The following is a 25,253-nucleotide window of genomic DNA, read 5'->3' on the forward strand; positions in this document are numbered from 1 at the left end:
CTGGATAATCACAAATATGGTGTGATCACTCACCTAGAGCCAGACATCCTGGAATGTGAAGTCAAGTGGGCCTTAGAAAGCATCACTACAAACAAAGCTAGAGGAGGTGATGGAATTCCAGTTGAGCTATTTCAAATCTTGAATGATGACGCTGTGAAAGGGCTGCACTCAGTATGTCAGCAAATCTGGAAAACTCAGCAGTGGTCACAGGACTGGAAAAGGTCAGTTTTCATTCCCATCCCAAAGAAAGGCAATGCCAAAGAATGCTCAAACTACCGCACAATTGCACTCGTCTCACACGCTAGTAAAATAATGCTCAAAATTCTCCAAGCCAGGCTTCAGCAATACATGATCCGTGAACTTCCAGATGTTCAAGCTTGTTTTAGAAAAGGCAGAGGAGCCAGAGATCAAATTGCCAACATCCGCTGGATCATGGAAAAAGGAAGAGAGTTCCAGAAAAACATCTATTTCTGCTTTATTGACAATGCCAAAGCCTTTGACTGTGTGGATCACAATTGATATGCTTACTATAGCATTATTTGAATAACAAGGGAATAAGATATTATTTTATTAATTTTTCTGATTATTAAATATTTAGTACTTTAATTTTAAAAACACTATCTTAAACATTCACGAAAAGACATTAAGCAAACGATAATGAACATGATTCCTATCCTCAAGTCTGTAGGGAAAAGAATATTTTTTTTGTTTATTCCTGCCTTACCATCTCCCTATCGCCCTTTTACAATAAGTTGAATCTAAAACAACATATCAGCCTTAGCTGCCTAGGCTTTTAAAATTTGTGCTCCAAAAGTAAAAAAAAAAAAAAGAAAGAAACTTTGGGTTCAACTTCAAGAAAGCAGATATGTGCCTGTCTTTTTCTGTTTAGTTATTTAAGTAGTTCAGTTCAGTTCAGTCACTCAGTAGTGTCTGACTCTTTGCCACCCCATGGACTGCAGCACGCCAGGCCTCCCTGTCCATCACCAACTCCCGGCGTTTACTCAGACTCATATCCATTGAGTCGGTGATTCCATCCAACCACCTCATCCTCTGTTGTCCCCTTCTCCTCCCACTTTCAATCTTTCCCAGCATCAGGGTCTTTTCAAACGAGTCAGCTCTTCGCATCAGGTGGCCAAAGTATTGGATTTTCATTTTCAGCATCAGTCCTTCCAATGAATATTCAGGACTGATTTCCTCTTGATGGACTGGTTGGATCCTCTTGCAGTCCAAGGGACTCAAGAGTCTCTCCAACACCACAGTTGAAAAGCATCATTTCTTCACTGCTCAGCTTTCTTTATAGTCCACTCTCACATCCATAGATGACTACTGGAAAAACCATAGCTTTGACTAGAAGGACCTTTGTTGGCAAAGTAATGTCTCTCCTTTTTAATATGCTGTCTTGTTGGTCATAACTTTTCTTCCAAGGAATAAGCATCTTTTAATTTCATGGCTGCAGTCACCGTCTGCAGTGATTTTGGAGCCCCCCAAAATAAAGTCTGTCACTGGTTCCGTTGTTTCCCTATCTATTTGCCATGAAGTGATGGGACCAGATCCCATGATCTTAGTTTTTTGAATGTTGAGCTTTAAGCCAACTTTTTCACTCTCCTCTTTCACTTTCATCAAGAGGCTCTTTAGTTATTTCAGACCTTGTTATCTCAAAATACTCCATTCTCATGAACGTGTGTTTTCATGCTTTTAACCACTAAATCTTTATATATTGCCTGTACTTTAGCTTTGTCATTTAGCAAACTCGCTATCATCTTTTTAAGTATTAGCTCTGATGCTCCCACTCTGACACTTTCCTATAACATATCAAAGTAACATAAGCACTTCTCTCCTTAAGTCCTGTTTTATGCATAACTTGGATAAAGTCATCATCTCATTATTATTGTCTACACATATATTTTCATTTTCTGTGTTTCTTCAAGGCTGTGTGTGTGTTTTGTTTTAGGCTTCAGGGTCTGACATGTATATGTGAAAATGAAAGTGTTAGTTGTGCAGTCTTTGTGACCTCATGGACTATCTCGCCAAGTTCCTCTGTCTATGAAATTCTCCAGGCAAGAATGCTGGAGTGGGCGGCCATTCCCTCCACCAGGGGATCTTCTAGACCCAGGGATTGAACCCAGGTCTCCTGCACTGCAGTCAAATGTGTATGTGTGTGATGGTTTGGGCCTCAGGGATCTGACATGTATATTTTAGCCATTAGCACATTTAGATTTCACAAAATGTAAAACACTCCTTTGGCCTAGATTCAAAGTGATTGTACACAGAACACACTGATATTTTCCTAGCATCAGTTAGGTGGTTTTTGCCAGTTGATGATTTTTACAATTGGTGGTGGTTGTGTAGTTGCTAAGTCCATGGGATTTCCCAGGCAAGCATACTAGAGTACTAAGTATCAAATGTTTACCCCAGAAAATGTTTATGTCAAAAACCACATAAGTAGGTATTTACATTGTGAAATTTAAAGATTATTAGTCCAACAATGAACTTTCAGGCTGTTGCTCTGATTATAATAACAATTATCAAACTGAAGTTTTATGAGGGAATGAAATCTGTGGTAAAACAACTCTGTTGGAAACATTCATATAAAAGTGTTCAGTTTCTTAACTTCTCAGAGCCTTAACTGCACTCTCCCAGTCCTTTGAGGAAACAAACCTCATATCTGAACCTTAAATTTTATTGGAGGTATTTTGGAAGGCTTTCCTCCTGGCTCAGACAGTAAAGAATCTGCCTGCAATGCAGGAGACCAGTCGATCCCTGGGTCGAGAAGATTCCCCCAGAGAAGGGAAAGACTACCCATTCCAGTATTCTTCCCTGGAGAATTCCATGGACAGAGAAGCCTGGCAGGCTGCAGTCCATGGGGCAAAGAGTCAGACACAACTGAGCAACTAACACTAAGACTATTTTGGAGGGAAGGTGGGAGTGGGGGAGGGTCACATATGTAATAATATCTTGAGCATAATTTAGAAAATGCTTGCCCAGAAATTCTGCTAGAAATGGCTTTTAAAGCAAATAGAAAAAGACTTTGTTGAAATATTTTCAGATTATCAAAGTCTATAAACATTATCAGATTGTAGAATGATGTTTCTTTTTAAAGAATATTTTAATTATGTCAATTCCCCCAAATTGTTTCAGCTTTAAGAGAGAATAACTTATTTTATGAAGAACAACAGCAGTAATTGGACATCTGGAATAAATGGAAGAGCACTATTCATTTGAAGAGTCAATCACAGATACTGTTATTATTTAATCTGCAAATTTAGCTAACATATTCATGAGAGAGAAAATCATCCCTGACAGTCAGGAACTAGCCTGACACAGCTGGACTTGAGTGTTGTCAGATGACCAGACACAGGTTTCCTATTGGACATAAAAATCTCATAGAACAGGATCAGGCAAGAAGACCCTGCGACCATGATGATGTGAAGGGGATAAATAAGCAATACCAGTTCATAACTTTGTCTAAGCAAAGACAAAAACAAGGTCACTTATTAATAATAACTCTACGGAGTAGTCTAGTATCGCTTCTATTGGCCAATATGCTTTCTGAAGTAATCCAATTGTTTACCTGCGCTGAACAGACCCAGACTAAAGTGGGTACATAATCTCTGCATAAAGAGTATATATGCATGTAGTGAAAGAAGTCCCTTACTATTTAGTCCTACTTCACAAATGTGGTTCTCAGGTGATTAATCAAATGCTTCCCTGGCGGCTCAGCTGGCAAATAATCCGCCTACAATTCAGGAGACTGCTTGGATTCCTGGGTCAGGAATATCCACTGGAGAAGGGATAGGCTACCCACTCCAATACTCTTGGGCTTCCCTGATGGCTCATCTGATAAAGAATCCGCCTGCAATGCGGGAGACCTGGGTCGGGAAGATCCCCTGGAGAAGGGAAGGGTTACCCCACTCCAGTATTATGACCTGGAGAATTCCATGGACTCTATAGTCCATGGGGGTCGCAAGAGTAGGAGACGACTGAGCGACTTTCACTTACTTACGAAAGGAAAGCGTTTTAAATAGTCTTTGCATGTTAACACTGTGTTTTCAAAAAGTAATTACTCTTAACAGGTTAAAACACGTTTGGGTACTACGTCTGAAAATTAGTTGCTGCTGCTGCTTACACTGTCAGCAATTAGCGGGAAAAGTTCAGAATATAATGTCATTATCAATTGCTGATGACTCAGCAAACAAAAATTAATTTCAAATAAAATGTGAAGTCACAAGATTCAGATTTTTAATGATGACAGGCTGTTCTGCTTTCTAAGTGAACTGACTGAATTCAGACTTCAAATAGGAGAGGTGTGGGTACAGATTTTCCACAGTTCCAGATAGTAACTGTTTGAGAGTTCAGTAACATGAGCTTTGTGGAGCTATCTGTGTATCTCCAGTGGTCAACAGTGTCCAGAACCTTACAGAACGACGTTGTTTTTAAACGACGTTCTCAGTCAAAATTCCCTTTCTGCAGTCCAATACGTCCTTTCCCCTAAAAAGTCCGTTAATACTGTATGGCATGGCCAGTTCATCCGAACTTGATGCTTGACGCGGACTTAACTGGATCTCAGTCCACTTGCTTTCATTCCTCTTGCTCTCGTGGTGGCGGTTTCACTTTTCCGCTCTTGGGGATGACCTCAAACTCAAGACCTTTGTATGGTGTTCCAATTGCCTAGAGTCTAAGAAGCACTACAGACGCACAGGGCACTCGCTTGCGGGATCCTCCAGGCCTGCCTGCCCTCGGAGCCGCCCTTTAAACGCTCCCTTAAGCGAGGCCACGCCCGCGGCAACCGCGGGGCATGCGCGCAGCAGGCGCGTCTCGGGCGCGGAAGAGAGGGCGGGCGCGCGCGGAGATCCGGGGCTCTGCGCCCGGCCGGCTGGACCAGGCCTCGGGAGCCGCGCGGCCGGCCGTGCGGAGCGACCACGCGCGCTCGGGCGGGACTCGCCGCCGGCACACCCCGCATCCTAGTCCCGCGTCCCGCCCCTTCGCGCCGCGGGCGCCCGGCCTCGGCGCACGGGCCGGCGGGGAAGGCGGAGCTCGCCGTCCCAGGCCTCTGGTTGGCTGCCCCCGCTTCCCTTTCCCGTTCGCGGCGGTGAAGTTCTGGTGTGAAGTAGCCGAGCTCTTCGCGCAGGCGCCCAGCACCGGTGCGGCTTGATTTCCTCGCCTGAGCTCCGGCGGCAGTGCTCAGCCCAGTATCTAGAAACAGGGTCGGTTTGTACTGTTTTCTCGGCTGGTGACAATTGTTAGCATTTATGTTCGCCTCTACACGAATGTTTTGCTGGCCACTTAGCTGACTTCATTTTTCTCCGAAACGCGAGATAGGTTCTTCCCCAGGTGTTTATATCCTTATTTTTCATGCAAGATCTTGACAATACGTACAAAAAATACATAAAGATGATGACTAATATAGTTATATTGAGCCTGATCATTTGCATTTCTTCAGCTTTCTGGATTATGTCTATGACTGCAAGCACCTATTATGGTGAGTATGAATGTTCTAATTTGTCTTTAATCGATGGAAGAATGTCCCATTTTGAAGGTCAAAACTCGTATCCTCTGAAGGGTTATAAACTGTTTATTTAACTTCTGTGGCCTGACTTGGATTTACTGACATGGAAATATACAGTGCCTTGAACGTTTTAAAGCTTTTAATAAATATTGTTTGTCATACTAGTTATACCTGTTCCAAAATATGTTTTATACTTTATGTAATTGTTACATCTATCTTGATGAAAACCAAGTGAAGTGAAACATAATTTTGCAAAGCAATTGCAGTGATACTTTTAATAAGAATATTTATAAAGTTCATCAGTTTCATGTGGCCTGTAAAAAAAATGAAAATAAACGACACAGTGTTCACATTTGGAGATTTGGAAGATTTGTCTGCTGTCTGGTCACTGCCGAAGAGCAAAATTGTTTTAAAGCCTGAAGCCAATTTGCATAAATGTGAGGCACTCTGAACTCAGAACTTGAAGGTTTTGAAGCTGCTGTAGAGTACAAGTATGCTTCTGTGCAGATTCCTTGATGCCCGTTTATACAAACAGAACACTGTTCAGTTGAAAGGAAAAGTGAAAAATAGAGTGAGAAAGTGAACTCATAAATGGTGATAAGTGATTGCCATTTTAGACCTTAGTCGTTTTTCAAAGAAATGTGTGAATAATCTAGTGAATGTTTTCCAAGATAGAGATTTCTGGCTGTTCATTCATGGTTCCCAGTAGGGGATGAGGGCTTGGGGAGGGAGGTAAGTAAGTAACACTGCCCCTACTTGGGGCAGTGTTAACTATGACTGGAACTAAATAGAGTAAGCCAGGATTTGTAAATGTAAGTGACCCCTTGGGACCAGGCACCTAATACAGGTAAGTGAAGCTGTCCAAGGCTTTTCTTTGCATGTTAAGCACATGAGAACAGTTTGCACTTCTAGAAATAGGATTTTCCCAGTTTTTTTTTTTTTAATGTTTCACCCTCTTTGTCTTGCATTTTCCTTTTTTTAATTTTTTAAAAATATTTATTGTTTTAGTTGATGTACAATATTATATGTTACAGGTGTACAGTAAAGTGAGTCATAATTTTTAAAAGTTATGCTCCATTTATCGTTACTATAACATTTTCCAAGTTTTGGTAGAAATGTGGGCACAAGCAATAGTTCACACTTATAATCACTATATATTAAAGGGGGGACTTTAAATGGTAACGCCATGAATGGTCGAAAGGAGGTGGTTTCTCTTCCCCTGTGGTCAGTTCTGCCATGTGAGCCTGAACATCCAGGTTTTGAAACAGGAAACAAGAGTCTGGATTTTTTATACTAAATTTCCTAATTTTTATTGACAATTATCTGAAAAAAATTATGCTAGCTGAAACAAAACAAAGCATGCCACCTTTGGAAAAATCAATTGCTAGCCTTTGAATCCTGAGGTGTGTATGTAGCCTGTGGGAATGTTTCCTTTTTAAGAAATCTCTGTGAAAGGCAGAGAGAGGAATAATTGGATTGTGTTAAAAAAAATTGGATCCTGTTTGTTCTGTGCAGTTCTTGAGGTTGAATATGTGCCTCCTTTCCAAAGAAAGAACCAGAAATGCATTTCACATCTTCAAATATGTATCAAATACCCATTATTATAAATAGTATAAATGGTTCTTAAAACTTAGACAGGACTTACTTTGTCACTCACCAGTAGGATTGTCTCTCTTAAACAAGTTTCAACGTAAATATTTTACTTTGGTGGCTTCATCTCAGTTTATCTACTTACAACAGTATTTTAATCCAGAATGCAGTTATCAAAGCTTGCACCCAAGACTAACCTGTGTAGGCTTGACACAATTTATGCTCTACTTCTATAATTTTTCAGGTAACTTTCAGCCTGTTTCTCCCTGGCGTTGGCTGTTTTCTGTTGTTGTTCCTGTTTTGATTGTCTCTAATGGCTTTAAGAAGAAAAGTCTAGATCACAGTGGGGCTTTAGGAGGTATGTTTTTCTTTTGAACGTTTGGCGTATAATAATTGCTTGCTTATGTAATTTAAACATGTGGCTTCTAAATTCTGAACATAGGAGACTATAAATCACAATGTTACTTGGTGTAGACAATGATAAAGTTATGCATTGTTCACCATTCCTATTCTGCCAGAATTTTGGATACTAACATATTCTCTCAGTGTGGCATACAAATTGAACTTTGTAGTTGATAACAAGTAAATTAGTGGGATAGACTTTTGAGGACCTTGATTACTCAGCTGCTGAGTTGGATTAAATTTTCTTCAGGGAGACACACTGGAGCATTTTACCTCAAGGTAAAATGGAGGAGCCATTGGGAAGAATGTGCTCAGTCATGTCCAGCTTTTTGGGACCCCAGGGACTGTAACCTGCCAGGCTTCTCTGTCCATGGGGTTCTCCAGGCAGGAGTACTAGAGCCAGTTGCCATTTCCTGCTCCAGGGGATCTTCCCTATCCAGGGACTGAACCCAGGTCTCTCGCATCTCCTGCACTGCAGGCAGATTACTTTCCACTGAGCCACCTAAGCCCATTTTGGGAAGAATAGCACTTGGAAATTACTATTAGCAGCCTCAAGCGGAGTAGGCCCAACTGAGTATTCTCAAGTCTTCAGAATTGCAATGAGGACAGGCCACTTATTTATTCTTCTGGCAGATATTTATTAAGCATTTACTGTGTGCTGCTCTGCTAGAAACTGGGGGAATAGCTGTGAACAAGGGCAAGGTTTCAGATTGTATGGAACTTCTATTCTTTAGTACAGATAGATAATAAAATACATAAACCTTTTCATATAATGATAAAGTTTATGAGAAAAATTAAAGATAATAAAGTGTGAATATTGGGGAATGTGGGACATTTTTCTGTGAGTAGGCTCAGGATTAACCTTTGTGTTAAAAGAGGTAGTTTTGAACTGGGACCTAAAAATGTCAGAAATGAGAACTGCAAGAAGCATGACAGGCTTTGTCAGGCTTGACAAAACAAGCAGAAAGGCCCTGACATGTTCAAGCCTGGTTTGTTTGGGAGTGAGAATAAGACTCATTCGACTGGAAAAGTCATGAGAGATAAACATTAAAGAAAGATGCAATGGCCAGATAATACAGAGCTGCGAAGCACAAAAAAGATTTCATCCCAAGCTAGAATCCCCTGGTCTCAAACCAGAGGAGTGATGGGATCTGACATGACTTTGGGATTTTTATATCCTGCCAATGGTATAAGCCCCAAGACACGAGGATTCCCCTCAAATACGTCCTATAGGCTGGGATCACTACACAATGCTGATATTTAAAACTGGCAGGTCTCAAAGCTGCCTACCCAGCCTTCAAGAGGCTGCTCATCATTAGCCCTAATGCATTGTAAATGTGCTCTCCTCTGTGTTCACATACAGCAGAGATTTTATAAAGTTTTATGAACTAGAGTGGGCCTTCATGGAGGCTAGATAGTCTGATAGGTGAAAGAACAAGCACTAGAATCAGGCAAGAAAGAGTTGGAATGATGGCTAGGAACGTCATGGGGCTTAACCTCCCTGTGCCTCAGTTTTCTCTTCAGAGAAGAGGCTTTTTAACATCTAACCTAGAAATTAACATGCCATTGTAAATCAACTATACTTCAACTTTTTAAGGAAGATGAATAAATGCTTCCTGTGCATTAAAAATACCCAGCCTAGAGAATGACAACACCGTGAAAGTAACAGCATAAACTCCATGGCAGCTCATTTCCAGCAGTGCCTTTCAAAGTGCAGGAAGGGCCCTAGCAGAGTGCTGTCATGGTCCTCTGGTTTTGTAAATTTTTCAGGGGTAAAAGATTTTTAAAAAAAAAAAGCAGGCTCCCAATTTGTAAGTTTCAAGACCCGCAAAATTCTGATCTACCCCTCATTTCATTCTTTGAGTTGCAGCAAGAATGAAATGATTTCTGTGAAGTTTTTAGCTCAGTGCCTAGACACATAGCCGGCATGTATAGGGTGATTACCGTTATTAGGCACAGGTCCTCGGGGAAGCATGCTCATTCTTGTTCTTCAAAACTGAGACACGCTCTTCAGGTTCTGTTGAGAAATTGAGAAATCTATCACTAGCACTTAGCAAACAATTTGAACAATCTCTGATTAAATATAACAATAATATAGAGTTATGCTTTGCTAAAAATGTTTTTTCTTGGGCAGCCTTGCCTTGGTTTCCATTGTTCTTGACCTGTGGGAAGAAGCATCAAGGTCTTGAAGTGCTGTCTCCCTTTGACTTCCATGCTGTCTATTATCCTGGTTTCTCCTCTTACTTCTCTTTTTTTTTCCTCTTACTTTTCTGATCTCCACTTTCTTTTCTTTCCTGCTACCATTTCCTTTTCTGCCTTCTAGCCCTTGGGCCTCTATTCCTCTCCTACTTGGCTTGATTTAGAATTAGAAGATAAACATTTAAATCCTGGCATTGCCACCTCTCTCTCTGTGAACTTGGCTGTGGCACCTATCTCCTCCGAGCCTCACTTTCTTCATGAAATAGGTCCTTATGGGCTTCTTGGTGAGGCTCAAGCAAGGAAATGTGTGGGACACCATATCTCTTTAGTCTGTGAGGTCTTACACAGTAAACTCCCCACAGACAGACCGTACCATACGCTTCTGTTCCCCACGCTGTTTGAATGGTGCTGCACACTGTTGCAGCAGTGCTTAGGAAATACATGTGGATGGATTTTAAAACGTCCACTCTCTACCTAATCACTCATTCTATAGAAAGTTGGTATCTTTTTTGTTTGGAGCTTCTTTTCCCCTTAAGGATAAAAAACACTACTGTTGATTCAAAGTATAATATCATACTTGGGAAATCTGTCCTAACGTGTGACTGCAAATCACTTAAACTTCATCTTAATGACTATTCCCACCTGTAAAATGAGAAGGAATAATAATGTCTATAGCACTGACTCATTGTGGGGAGTCATACATATGAAATGATTAGCATAGGACCTGGCACTTAAAATATGTATATTATAAATGTTAGTATTGTTTTCCTTCCACAATTACTATTATAGTCATAGGGATTTTATTCAGTTTTGCCATAACATGTCTTTAGTGTGCTTTGAACTGAGAAGAGTTTCAGAACATCCTCAGGATCTGGGTATTTGGAGTGCTCTCGTCCCCTCGAGAGAAAGAATACTTCTAGAATAAGGAGAGGATCACATAGGGCTTATAAAGCGCTGTGCAAGTGATCTGCTCCAGTCTAGTTATTCAGTGTGTTCCTTTGAACATGTCTGTGTAAATAATTTGTCATCAATCTCTTGATAAGTTTAAATTTAATTTCACTTGTCAAGACTCTCGGGTTTATTGATTTTTGCTTTTTTTAATTCATTCTTGCAATAAATATTTAGTTTGCCAGACACTGTTTTGGGCACTGAAGACTAAGAAGTGAAGAAAATAGGTAAAAATTCCACTGTCAAAGAGCTTACATTTCTAGTCAGGGGAAGCAGATGAGAAGTAGGAGGTGTTTGAGGCATTTAAGCCCAGGAAGATGCTGTAAGGGTGATGGGAGTGCACAGCCAGTGGGGTGTTGTCAGAAAAGGCCAGTGGTTGTGCTTCATGTGGTCTCACAAAAGTGGCCTTACCTCTTTGGTTATCATAGTTCAGGTACGGTTTTCAGTCTTTTCAGATAGAAATCTCATTCAGGCAGGTATCCAGAATTGATCAGAGCCAAGGAAAACTAGTTTATGTGGCCTACTGCCACAAGGGACTAATCAGTGAGCCAGAGTGATACTTTATTAATCTGATTAAATATAGAACTCCTGGGCCAACTGGATGCAAACATCACTGTTCAGGTCAGGCCAGTTGAGAAGTCAGCTTGTATTTAGAAGGTTGCTTTTCAGGTGGCTCAGTGGTAAAGAATCTGCCCGCCAGTGCAGGAGAATTAGGAGACATAGGTTCAATCCCTGGATGAGGAAGATCCCCTGGAGGAGGAAATGGCAACCCACTCCAGTATTCTTGTCAGGAAAAATCCCACAGACAGAGGAGCCTGGCAGGCTGTGGTCTGTGGGGTCAGAAAGAGTCGGACACAACAGCACAGACACACCTTGCTGAGAAACAGTCAGTAATGGAAATGCATCGTTCAGAGAGTCCTGACCTTGGTGTAGTATTCAAGTCTGCCAGCCTCTGGTCCTCTTGGCCTTCGTATTCTATATTTTGGGCTAACCAGCCTTCTTTTGATTCTCAGTCTTTCGCTAAGCAATAGTATGTAGGATATAATTGATTAGATTTGAGTTTATTAGATTAAAAAATTCCAATCATACCTTTCCCTTTTCTGCCTCCCAGAGATTATTCCCAGGCCCCTTTGGTTGCAATTCTAGGTAACTTTCAGCCTAGAGATCTCTTCAAGAAAATTGGAGATACCAAGGTAACTTTTCATGCAAAGATGGGCACAGTGAAGGACAGAAATGGCATGGACCTAACAGAAGCAGAAGATACTAAGAAGAAGTGGCAAGAATACACAGAAAAACTGTACAAAAAAAGATCTTCACAACCCAGATAATCACGATGGTGTGATCACTCACCTGGAGCCAGACATGATGGAATGTGAAGTCAAGTAGGCCTTAGGAAGCATCACTACAGACAGTTATTGCAGAGGATGGCATTCCAGTTGAGCTATTTCAAATCCTAAAAGGTGATGCTGTGAGAGTGCTGCACTCAATATGCCAGCACATTTGGAAAACTCAGCAGTGTCCACAGGACTGGAAAAGTCAGTTTTCATTCCAATCCCAAAGAAAGGCAATGCCAAAAAATGCTCAAACAACCACACAGTTGCATTCATCTCACACGCTAGCAAAATAATGCTCAAAATTCTCCAAGCCAGGCTTCAGCAGCTTGTGAACTTCCAGATGTTCAAGCTGGTTTTAGAAAAGGCAGAGGAACCAGAGATCAAATTGCCAACATCCGTTGGATCGTCAAAAAGCAAGAGAGTTCCAGAAAAACATCTATTTCTGCTTTATTGATTATGCCAAAGCTTTTGACTGTGTGGATCACAACAAACTGTGGAAAATTCTTCAAGAGATGGGAATACCAGACCACCTGACCTACCTCCTGAGAAATCTGTATGCAGGTCAAGAAGCTTCATTTAGAACTGGACATGGTACAGCAGACTGGTTCCAAATTATGAAAGGAGTACATCAAGACTGTATATTGTCACCCTGCTTATTTAACTTATATGCAGAGTACATCATTCGAAATGCTGGGCTGGATGAAGCACAAGCTGGGATCAAGATTGCTGGGAGAAATATCAATAACCTCAGATATGTAGATGACACCACCCCTATGGCAGAAAGCAAAGAAGAGCTAAAGAGCCTCTTGATGAAAGTGAAAGAGGAGAGTGAAAAAGTTAGCTTAAAACATTCAGAAAACTAAGATCATGGCATCTGATCCCATCACTTCATGGCAAATAGATGGGGAAACAGACAGTGGAAACAATGTCAGACTTTCTTTTTTTGTGCCCCAAAATTGCTGCAGATGGTGACTGCAGCCATGAAATTAAAAGACGCTTACTCCTTGGAAGAAAAGTTATGACCAACCGAGACAGCTTATTAAAAAGCAGCGACATTACTTTGCCAACAAAGTTTCATCTAGTCAAAGGTATGGTTTTTCCAGTAGTCATGTATGGATGTGAGAGTTGGACTATAAAGAAAACTGAGCGCCAAAGAATTGATGCTTTTGAACTGTGGTGTTGGAGAAGACTCTTGAGAGTCCCTTGGACTGCAAGGATATCCAACCAGTGCATCCTAAAAGAAATCAGTCTTGAATATTCATTGGAAGGACCGATGCTGAAGCTGAAACTCCAATACTTTGACCACTTGATGCAAAGAGCTGACTCATTTGAAAAGACCCTGATGCTGGGAAAGATTCAAAGCCAGAGGAGAAGGGACAACAGAGGATGAGATGGTTAGATGGCATCACAGACTCAATGAACATGGGTTTGAGTAAACTCCGGGAATTGGTGATGGACAGGGAGGCCTGGCGTGCTGCAGTCCATGGGATGGCAAAGAGTAGGACACAACTGAGCGACTGAACTGACTGATTCCCACTATCAGAGCTATTTATAGACAGTGTTGTCTCACTTCCCCAGATCACATCCGCCAGTTACAGAATTAACATGTTTTAAACTCAGAAGATAGCCATAATCCTTGAGTCTTCACATTCTTTGAAAGCTTCCCATTGTTACACGTATTAAGTCCTTAGCACTGAGGAACCATTAGAGATGTTAGAGGTGGGTTGAAGAGGTGGAGTAGACATGTGCTGGAGACAGCAGTTACTAATCTAAAAGTTCAGACATAACTGGGAGATACAAAAAATTCTAAGATTTTTAGACTACATCAAAGAAATCATTCCTTTGAAGCATGTTGCCTTCAATTTATTCCTCATTCTGAACCTATCATCAACTCGAACATTGATTGCTTCACGTGGTATTTTGCGGTGGCTGAAGTAAAGGGCAGCCCCCTGGAGAAAGGTGGGGCATGGTGTTCTTCAGGGAGAAAGACACTGACTGTTACTTCATATACCTCTGTATGTTTTAGCTTTCCTCTCCAGTGCTTGTGTACTGCGAGCATGTGTGTGCATTTGCTCAGCTGTGCCCAGCTCTTTGCGATCCCGTGGACTATAGCCTACCAGGCTCCTCTGTCAGTGGGATTTTCCAGGCAAGAATACTGGAATGGGTTATCATTTCCTTCTCCTGTGGGGGTGGGCCTTCCTTGATAGCTCAATTGGTAAAGAATCCACTTGCAATGGAGGATACCTGGGTTTGATCCCTGGGTTGGGGAGATCCCCTGGAGAAGGGAAGCGCTACCCACTCCAGTATTCTAGCCTGGAGAATGCCATGGAGTGGGTAGCCTGGGTCAGACAGGACTGAGCGACTTTTACTTTTCTCCAGGGGATCTTCCCGACTCAGGAATCAAAGCCATGTTACCTGCATTGGCAGGTGGATTCTTTATCACTGAGCCACCAGGGAAGCCCACTTGGGTACTACTTGTGTAATATATTAAAAAACAATTGAAAAGAATTGAAAGTTGGGTAACATAATAACCTCATTATTATTATTACAATAATAATCATAATTGCAACAATAATGTGATTGTTGAGATTTTGCCACTGTAACTGCTATTTAATATTATTGCCAATGATCCTCGTCCTGTGTGCTGGCTTATATAATAAGCATATTATTAAAATTATCTCATTTAACTTTTCACAGTAAGCCAATGAGGTAGGAGTTATTATCAATACACTAATGAGAAACTGAAGCTTAAAGTTAGATAACATCTAGTTATTCAATAGTAAGTGCAGAAGTTGAGGTTTTAACTTCAGAATGTTCAGCTCCAGAGGTGGAGCACTTTATTACTTTATTAGTACTTTATACAGCGTTATCCTGTTTCTTGCACTCTCAATTAAAATGTACTGAACTTAAGTAAAATGCCAATAATCAAGTAATTCAGTGACTGATGAATCGGTCTAGATTGAGCTAACCAATGGAAGGAATTACTTCAGAAATAGGAATCTGGGCCCTTGTTTTGTTATTTAATACTTAAATTATTAAATACATAGTAGCATACTTAATTGTCTAATATCTATTCTGTTACTTAGTAGTGTTTTGTTGTATTATTTAATAAAAATCTTCATATAGTAAAACTGAATATATTTATCTTAAGAGTTACAGAGAGCAGAGATTGTCCACCATGCAGTTAGGGGTGGAAGAGGTTGTAGTTAGTAATATTATACTAGCAGGTAGCCTGGATAGGGCCATAGAAGATAGCTGTGCCTGAATGTGCTCATCACATTCTCGGGAAATGCAAGGCTGAAAGTACTCATCTATATGCATGAATATATATGCATGAGTGTATTTTTGTGTGTGTGTATTCCCTTGCTTTGTCCACAAAAAGCAAATATATCTCAGTAGACATGGACAGACCATGAGCCTAGATTTTGACCTCTAATATCCATTCCCCACTGGAATGAACCAGAGCTCCTTAGAGAAATGGCTGCTTTCAGGGCTGGGGCAAAGTAGGTTTAAGATGAGCCTCAAGCATTCTGTTATGCCAGGAAGAAAAGAAATGCTTAAAAATAGATATAGAGAAAGATCATGCCGTATGAATCCAGTTTTGAGCTTATCCATTTTGTGTATTTTGTCTGATATTGGTGAAGCCACCCATGCTCTCTTTTGGTCGCTTATTTGCATGGATTATCTTTTTTAGTTCTTTCACTTTCAACCCATTGTGTTTTTAGATTTAAAGCAAGTTGCTTGTAGTAAGCATATAGTTGGACCAGTATTTTTATCCATTTTGCAGCCTCTGTTTTTTTGATTTGATCACTTGACCCATTTACTTTTAAAATAATTATTAATAAGTAGAGACTTATTTCTGTCACGTTGGAATTTGTTTTCTGTGTGCCTCTTTTCTCCCAGATTCACTCTTGGATGGTCTATTTACTGAATTTCTTGTAAAGTGGAAAAAAAGTCCCAGGTATGGAGGGGAAATGTAAAAAATAGAAACTTGAAAGACTATGCTGCTGCTAAGTCACTTCAGTCATGTCCGACTCTGTGCAACCGCTAGACGGCAGCCCACCAGGCTCCCCCGTCCCTGGGATTCTCCAGGAAAGAACACTGGAGTGGGTTGCCATTTCCTCCTCCAGTGCATGAAAATGAGAAGTGAAAGTGAAGTCAGTCGTGTCCGACTCCTAGCAACCCCATGGACTGTAGCCTACCAGGCTCTGCCGTCCATGGGATTTTCCAGGCAAGAGTACTGGAGTGGGGTGCCGTTGCATACTGTTTGGTAATGTCTTAGTTGGTAAAAATGTAAATATATTAGAAATGAACATTTCCAGTTTTAATATGAAAATAACTGAAAAAATTCATTCTTTTTTTTCACAGTATTAGTGTATGGACTAAGTGTAATTTTGTATATATGTGTTTCTTTCAGGGCTCGTGGTTGGATTTATCCTAACCATTGCAAATTTCAGCTTTTTTACCTCTTTGCTGATGTTTTTTCTTTCTTCCTCAAAACTTACTAAATGGAAGGGAAAAGCAAAGAAGCGTCTAGATTCAGAATACAAGGAAGGTAAAGTGAATTATATTTAATGTCACTTAAATTAGTAACTTTTATTTCATCTTAACATACCATAAGCGTTTAATCAGAACCTGTTTAGACTCATGAAACATAAATTTTATATGAGAGTTACTTAAAGTAGTGGCCTGATATAGTTTATTATTACTTTACCATGATAGTAAGAACAGCAGAATTTTAGAAGTACTAAAGTCTATCATTAATTATTCTGAAACAGTATAGAATGTGGGCAGCGTTATCATCCCACTTTTAGTCATTTTTAAAATTACAGTCATTTTTTTTTCTTAAATTTTACAGTGTAAATTAGGAGCAGTTATAGGTAACTGCATGATTTTCCTCCTGAGGAGGAAACACCCTTGTGCTTTTCTTTTCTTGTTGGATCCTAGGTGGGCAGAGAAACTGGCTTCAGGTATTCTGTAATGGCGCTGTGCCCACGGAGCTGGCCCTGCTGTACATGATAGAAAGTGGCCCTGGGGAAATCCCGATAGACTTTTCCAAACAGCACACTGCTTCCTGGATGTGTCTGTCTCTCTTGGCTGCACTGGCCTCCTCTGCTGGAGACACATGGGCTTCAGAAGTTGCCCCTGTTCTGAGTAAAAGCGCGCCAAGGCTGATAACAACCTGGGAGAAAGTTCCAGTTGGTAAGTCTTTATTTAAGTTTCTTTAAAAAAAAAAAAGTGAACAGGGACTTCCCTGGCAATCCAGTAGTTAAGACTCCGAGGTTCCCCTGCAGGGGATCCGGGTTCCAGCTGTGATCAGGATCTGAGATCCTTCATGACACACAGTGTAGCCAAAAAAAAAGCCTCTTGATTTATTGTGTTTCTTATTTAAAAGCCTTTTAAGAATTTGAGTTTGGGGTCTCCCCTAGTGGTCCAGTGGCTAAAGCTCCATGCTCCCAGTGCAGGAGGTCTGAGTTCCATTCCTGGTCAGGGAATTAGATCCTGCATGCCACAAGGAAGAGTGAGGACCTCACATGCCAAAACTGAAACCCAGTGCAGCCAAATAAATAAATCATTTTTTTTAAAAGAGAGAACTTCAATTTTCCCCCTTAATTGGAAAATGACTATAGGCTATTAAACTGGTGATAATAAGTAATATTTGCAGGAAGTGTTAGGAACTCCTAGATAAATTGTATGCAAACATAGAGATTGACCTGCAGGCTTCTCAGTAGGAAGGGAAAAGGAAAGAAATGATAGAGGATCTCTTGGGAGCTTGTTACCTGGTTAGTGCTTTGATGTGTATCTCATTTCCCCATTATTGTTATCAACTATTGCTCCTGCTGTTAATAGTACTACTACTGCTGCTTTATCATCATCTCCTCCTCTCTTTCTTCTCCTTTTTCCTTCCTTTTGTCCCCTTCATTATCAGCAGCAGCTGCAACATAACAATTAATTTATTTGAGTACCTGCTATGTGCAAAGCCGTGTTCTGACTGCTCTCCATTATTACTGTTTACTCTTAATAATCATGTGAATTGGTCCTTTTATTGTTTATATCTCACAAACAAGTAAACTAAGGCATAGAGAAGTTACATAACTTTATCACAGTCACCAAGCTTGGAAATGACGGAACTGAGAGTGAAACCAGGCAGCCTGGCTCTCCTAAACTCACTGCTGGAAACATCAGGAATTATTGAGGAGAAAAGCCTCTTTTCTAAGTAGGAGGGTCTTTGGATTGCATCAGGGTGAACCCTTTCTTTGAGTTGGTTTTGATTAGATGGGTACCAGATGCTTTGCTTCTTTTGACTGCATGTGTTGGTTGATTGTTCACCAGCTGATTTTATCATGTTCTTCTTTAGGGACCAACGGAGGAGTGACGATGGTGGGCCTTGCCTCCAGTCTTCTTGGTGGAACCTTTGTGGGCATCACTTACTTCCTCACACAGTTGGTTTTTGTTAACGATTTAGACATCTCTGCTCCCCAGTGGCCAATTATTGCATTTGGAGGTCTGGCTGGATTACTAGGATCGATTGTGGATTCATATTTAGGAGCTACCATGCAATTTAGTGGTAAGAACATAACCTTATTATTGCAACTTATTGGTGTATTAAAGAAATGAGGTCTCAGCCACACACAGTGGTAGTAGTGCCTAGCCGCTTCAGAGAAGATATGTTTTAGACATATCTTAGATATGTCATGTTTATGGACAAAAAATTCTAGGACTGTATTTTTGACTAATTGTAAACAAGTTATCTTAGTTTCTTTTCTGTGGAAAGTGGAAAGCATCACAACAGAGATACTTCATGTAGGACTGTTTTTTTTACCTACGCTGCTGGTTGATCGCTAAAGGTAGTAGTCTGATCATGACACTGAATAAATGTGTCCTTAAAACCGAAAGAAGAGAGACAGGGGCTTCTGTGGGGGTGCGGTGGATAGGAGTCTGCCCAGCAGTGCAGGAGACACAGGTTTGATCCCTGATTAGGAGGATTCCGCGTGCCATGCAGCAGCTGGGCCTGCGTGCCAGCACACAAACCCACCGTGCGGGAGCCCGTGCTCCGCGGCAGGAGGAGCCGGCAGGGTGAGGAGCCCGCACGCTGCAACAAAGGGACGCTCTCCCTCTCCACAGCTAGAGAGAGCCCATGCCAAACAGTGACACCCAATGCAGCCAAAAACAAAATAAATGTGTTAAAATAAGAGAAAGAAATGGGGAAGAAATACGCAAAAGGAAAACAGAGAGATAGATAATAAAAACAATCCCAAAGACACAGGTTGTTAAGGGAGCCAGAGTAATAGGACAAAAAGTCTGTCATACAGTTTTGAATTTCTTATTCTTTTGTGAGAAACTGACTGAAAGAGAATTATTCCCGCAGAGCAATGAGTAGAAGCTATCTAGGGAATGATCATGCAGGAGACAGATGGCATTTGTTTATGGGATTTTAATCCCAGGGAAGCAGAATTTGGGAGTCAGATCAGTCTTATGCCCCTCTTTCCATTTGTTTTCCAAATCCATTTGAGAAATAATTCTTCTGCTAACCTGATGCTACACAGATGATGTACTTTTCTACTGTGACGTCATGTCTGCTAGTCCTGCATCAAGATACATAAGCGTTTTCTCCAGCATTTTCTGTGCTTTGCACCTAAGGCTCGCCTGTCATGTCAGTGTGCCAACTCGTTCTCTTTGGTGTGTCTTTACTCCAGCCTCTGACCAACCACGTCTTCTCCTTTGATTCATACAGTGAAGAGGCTGGAAGTCTCCAGACAGTTCCCCAAATACAGTGCTCCCAGTCTCTCTTCACACCCCCGTATAATCTGGTTCCACCAACAAAACATCTGCTCTCTCAGCTTCATTAGTCTTACCTAGATGCTGGGAGGAAGCAGTCGGATTTTAATTTATACTAAAGGGTCAGTAACCATACATACAACACATTACACAGAGCCCAGGTTTTATTCTAAACTAAGTTCTTACTTGGAAATTTCTGATCATATTGAGTGGGTTGGGAAAAAAATGTTAGCTGGGGGGCAGATTGGATTCATCTCTGTGTGCCTCCTTTGTGTGAGCACCTTGCTGGGCCTTAGTGTCTATTGTAGAGGTTGCAAAGGTGACCCCTGCTTTCAGGAGCCTTCCATGTGGTCTTAGAGGGGAGCCCCTGGGAAGGCAAGCCCAATCTGCCAGTTTCATGCCACCTCTGCTTTTCAAGGCCTCCCTTCTCCTTCTGAAAGAACTCCAGCATTGTTGAGAGACCAGTATTGAGGCGTACTGAGACCCACTTCTTCAAGGAGGCCTTTTGTAACCATGGGTTCCGTGCCACTCACCATGTAGGTATCCGCTAAAGTCATTCTTTGAATGGCCAGGAATCCTTACAAGTTCAGCTTCTTTAGAGGGGAAAGCTAATTTGGTTTTTTGCTGTTGTTTTTTTTTAAATCAAGTCATTTGGATTTTCCACTTCATTCGCTTCTTTTCCATTCCAGGTTTGGATGAAAGCACTGGCATGGTGGTCAGCAGCCCAAGGAAGGAGGTGAAGTACATAGCCGGGAAACCCATTCTCGACAACAATGCCGTGAATCTGTTTACTTCTGTCCTCGTGGCCCTCTTGCTCCCAACTGCTGCTTGGGGTTTTTGGCCTAGACAGTGAACTTTACTTCATTTACCAAAGGTAAAACTATGACGAATGTAGCTAAGCTTGCAATTCCAAGTTTTATCCCGAGAAGAATAACTGTAATGACAGAGCAGAAGTGCCAGTTCCCCTCTAGTCATTATGACGGCGTGCCACGGCCTTCCTCTCTATGTGTGTTTCTAACAGCTCATATCTTCCCAGTGCAAGACACGACTCAATTTAGCTACTTTTCTTCTGCTGAGTAGAACTTGAACAGTGAGGTTATAATGTCCCAATATGTTGAACTGAAAGTTCCTGCATGGTAGATATAAATTTTGTTTTGTTTATTTAAATCAGCAAAGAGACTAAAAGTGATAACATTTTTAAATGGTTGAGTTGTGATGGAGAAATGCCTCCCTGCCAGTTACCCAGATGTCATATCCATTTTAAGTATTTAAACGAATGTGTGCGGAAGCCTGCGTAAGTGTAGTATCCTGGACTTCTCCCGTTACCTGCCACTTACTACTGTAAAAAGTGTGGAGCTTGGTTCCTGGTGAGCTGCAAGGCCTTCTCCACGTTTGTTCTTCCTTCCTCAGAGTTAGTGATGGAAAAAAAAGTAAATGTCTTTTTCATGTGACCATTAGAATGCACACAAAAAAGATTATTTTTAAGTAAAAGCAAAAGAGATTCCTGAGATCTAAACAATGTGCACCTTTCTGTGTATTTCAGTTGGTCTCTGAGCAGAAGTTATCTTAAATTTAATACCTTTGAGGTGTTTTGTAGCTTTCTTTGAAATTCGTCTATGAATGTGGTTTACATTAGCATCTTGACCAGTGAGAGTCACTGGAAAATTAGTGCAATTACTGCTTCATTCGCTGTCCTAGAATTCACTGGAAGATGCTGTGATTTCCTATTAAGGTATGCTCTCCTCTATTACAGCCTCAACCAAAGTGAATGCTACTTTCAGTTACGTTCTTCAGTTTGATGGAAGTGCTAAAGGAGTTTAATATAGTATGGATTATTGTGCTAAAAGTATTTTGAAATATCTCTCATGTGATTTCAATATCTTTCTTCCCCTGCCCCTTGTTCATTCATAGAAAAATTGAGGAGAGATTCATGAATAAGCCACTATCAGAGTGGAGAAAGCTTAGAATTCTTTATTGGTGACTGCTTCAGTGATTATCTAGAAATGACTTGGTTCAGGAAGAATTTTTTAAAAAACAGTTGACACACTTAAGCCTTAAGACAAACAACTCAGTGGGTCTCAACCTATCTGCTTTGTGTATACATTGACATCACCTGAGCATCTTTTTAAAGAAATACTTACATCTGCGCTTCTTCCAAAAATTCTGATTTATGTGGTCTGGGACACAGACTGAGTATTGGGAGTTTTTAAAGCTCTGGCTGCACCTTAGAATTGTGTTTTTAAACACAATTTTAATAGGGAGTTTTTAAAAACACTGTTGTAAAGGCTGCTCTTTAGACTAAGTAAATCAGAATGTCTGAAAGTGAGATCCATGCATGGGTTATTTTTAGAAAACTTCCTAGGAGAGTCCAGTGTTTAAACAGTTTGAGAACTATAAAATAAGAATATGCTGTCCTTAGTCATGCTTGACTCTTTACAGCCCTATGGATGGACTGTAGCCTGCCAGCCTCCTCTGTCCATGAGATTTTTCCAGGCAAGAATATTGGAGTGGGTTGCCATTTCCTCCTCCAGAAGATCTTCCCAACATGGGGATCAAACCTGCTTCTCCTGTGTCTCCTGCATTAGCAGGCAGATTCTTTACCATTGAGCCACTAGGGAAGCCCCAAATTAAGAATATCTTTATACAAATGTCAAATCATTATGTTGTACACCTGAAATTAATGTTGTATACCTGAAGTTAATGTTGTATATCAATTATAGTTCAATAAAAATAAATTAAAAAAGAATACCCCATACCTAAAAGTCTGAAAAGAATGGGGCTTTTCATTTTTATGCAGACAGCTATTAGCAACAGTACTGGGTGCTGTCTTTGTGGATGTGTAGCTTCTGCTAATACGGAGTCTTACGTGACTGCCCAGATCATTTCTCTGTCGTTTTTTTGTATGCAGCTTGTGTGTTGCTACAGCTGTTCTAACATTCCTCTTTTCTCTTCTCCTGGAGATTTAACCTCATGACATTCTTTGGGGAAGACATACTCATTGGAACCATTTTGGGGTTTGGAGGAATCGCCACATTGGTAACAGTTTGGGGACATACGCTTTACAATCCTTTATTTGAAAACCAAGGGCTAGTTGTGTTTTGGAATCAAAATTTTTCGGATTTTAGACAAGTGATAGGGTAAATATAAAATATTTTATGTAAAACTGGGCAAAGAGTCTAGAAGGGCCCCCATTACCAAATACACTGATATTTCTGTGGTGGATATATGAATACCACTAATAAATGTGATAACTAAAGATGCCGAGAGCATCAGATCAGGTCAGATCAGTTTTTGTCACAGAATTTAGGAAGAAACTCTCTGTTTGCAGAGCATGTTTGGATATGGTAATTGTAGACTTTTTAAAAATGTGCTTTTTTAAAAAACAATTTTCCATGTATTAGATATTTTACTGTGACCATAAACAGTTTATGTAAAAAATGCTTTTCATAGAAAGAGCTCCATGGAGGCATTTACTAAGTAATACGTGTACTGCTGCCTACCTAGGCAGCCTAAAGGCATACATTCTATTTCTTGCCATACTCTCACACAGTAGAAAAGAGCAAGGTATATCTGGCTCAGGGCAGCTCCTAAAGGAGATCTGAAGACTTCAAGGAGTATTATTTGAAGACTCATCAAAGGGAGCCATTAAGAAAACAGTGAACTGATAAGGCATTCCATTCGTAGCTTTTCTCATCACTTAAGTTATCTATGCTTTGGCCCACGTGCAGATGGTGGTAGTTTAGTCACTAAGTCATGTCCAGCTCTTGCGACCCCATGGACTGTAACCTGCCAGGCTCCTCTGTCCATGGGATTCTCCAGGCAGGAATACTGGAGTGGGTTGCCATTTCCTTCTCCAGGGAATCTTCCCGACCCAGGAATCAGTATCTCTTTCTTTTTTCTAGCTGCTTTACCTGTAGGATGCTGAGTCCAGAAATGCCAACCTCATCCCAATTAGGCATAGACTTAGTATAAAGAACAGTCACGTGAGGTGACATGTTGTAAACGTTGCCACATGCCTGCAGTGCAGACAGCTGCTGCCTGTCTGCACCTGGGAATCCTGGAGCCCCACCCTCTGGTGTTCCTGACGCCACCACAGTGAGAGGAGACTGCTTAGCCAGCAGATCCCAGGTGACTTGCAAGAGCTTTCAGCGTGAGTGCACAAATGTGCAACTGCACCACGGAGTATTGTTGCTATAACTTCAAATGGTTCTGAACATTTAAAAAATAAGTGTTCAGTATATGTTAATTAAGTTGTTTGAGCCTAATCAGCTTTCCCGTTTGAGTCACTAAAAGTTGATGATCAGGAACATATTTCTGGAAGAAAATTTAAAAACTAGTTTGGTTACCTGAACTTTACAGGACTGCCGTGATGCCAGTGTTTCTCAATCGTGTGACACAGTTCTAATGGCTTTGGAACTAATGAATCAGAAAGTGATTGTAGAAGGGGTAGGGTTGAGGTGGGTTAAAATGGCAAAGCTCCTGAATTTATTTTTCCTGACAATACATGGTAATTCCCTTTCATTTATCATAACCGCATCCTTCAAAACTTATTTTATACATGTGGCAACTCTTTTTTTAATGTTTGAATTTTTTTAATGTGCAATTCATACTCTGAATCTATCCTTTTTTAAAAATTGTAACACTAGAGGTCAACTAAAATATCCTTTGTCTCCTCAACAAATCTAGCTTTCTCCCACCTTCAAGATAACAACTGCTAGAAATTTGAGATATTTTCTAGATATTACTTGTTTTGAATGTCTTTTAATATATATAAATCAGTCAGATTTTCTGATAATTTGCACTGTCATTTTGCTGCTTCAAGTCAGGTACTTATACCCAAGAAAAACCTATTTAGGAAAAATGATCAGAAGTATATATACAAAAATATTAATGTGTTACCTGTTATGATTATAGATTATGTTTATTTCTGAAATAATTTTTAAGTTTATGATCTATTAATTATTTGCCAATAAAGCTACTGTTAAAATACCTATACAAATCTATGAGGTTTTTGTTTTTGGCTGTTTGTGCTTCTTGTGGGATTTCAGTTCCCTGGCCAGGCATTGAACTCGGGCCTCAGCAGTGAAAGCACCAAATTCTAATCACTGGACAGCCAGGGAATTCCCTAAATACTGTTCTAAAAGTCTGCAATCAAGTTTCTTCTGCAAATGAAAAAATGCTCAGAGTAACCGAAATAATCTCTGGGAATAACCTCTCTTCCCTACCACCCTTCCCCATTGTTATTTTAAATGGTATTCCCTCTCTTTATAAACAGCCTTATTAGCAATGAATTTGAAAAGTTAAATAGGGTTTCAAGCCACATAAATCCAGTCACCCAATGTTCACCTGATGTCTTTATGCTTCAGCTACTGTGTTCTGGATCTAGTGAATCAAAGATGGCTGATAAGGACTGTGCCCTCCGGGTCTGATAAGAGTGGGGAAGACAGACGTGTGTAACTAGCATGTTGAATAAATGTGACACGTGGACTGTGTTA

At 40.6% G+C, this 25,253-nt stretch overlaps 1 protein-coding gene across 3 annotated transcripts; it reads left to right on the forward strand.

The window, feature by feature from the left end:
* Window positions 4,855-24,757, forward strand: TMEM19 (transmembrane protein 19). 3 transcript variants are annotated; one of them, XM_005679719.3, is made up of 7 exons: window positions 4,855-5,479; window positions 7,341-7,454; window positions 16,397-16,534; window positions 16,927-17,181; window positions 18,338-18,547; window positions 20,448-20,632; window positions 22,198-22,238. In XM_005679719.3, the coding sequence occupies exons 1-6, from the start codon at window positions 5,353-5,355 to the stop codon at window positions 20,609-20,611; spliced, it is 1,008 nt and encodes a 335-aa protein (XP_005679776.1). In that variant the 5' UTR covers window positions 4,855-5,352; the 3' UTR covers window positions 20,612-20,632; window positions 22,198-22,238. The 3 variants fall into 3 exon arrangements, with proteins under 3 accessions (XP_005679776.1, XP_005679775.1, XP_013819092.1); XM_005679718.3 differs by having other exon boundaries at window positions 20,448-24,757; XM_013963638.2 differs by lacking the exon at window positions 7,341-7,454 and having other exon boundaries at window positions 5,095-5,479; window positions 20,448-24,757.

The sequence above is a fragment of the Capra hircus genome, chromosome 5 (assembly GCF_001704415.2).
Source record: "Capra hircus breed San Clemente chromosome 5, ASM170441v1, whole genome shotgun sequence".
NCBI classification, from domain to species: Eukaryota; Metazoa; Chordata; class Mammalia; order Artiodactyla; family Bovidae; genus Capra; species Capra hircus.

What these genes read in the sequence shown, in the direction of transcription:
- TMEM19 (XM_005679718.3), top strand. Translation starts at nt 5,353, where the DNA reads ATGCAAGATCTTGACAATACGTACAAAAAATACATAAAGATGATGACT. An exon ending in TCACAGTGGGGCTTTAGGAG is followed by an intron (nt 7,455 to 16,396) that starts GTATGTTTTTCT and finishes TGTTTCTTTCAG; the next exon opens with GGCTCGTGGTTGGATTTATC. An exon ending in AGATTCAGAATACAAGGAAG is followed by an intron (nt 16,535 to 16,926) that starts GTAAAGTGAATT and finishes GTTGGATCCTAG; the next exon opens with GTGGGCAGAGAAACTGGCTT.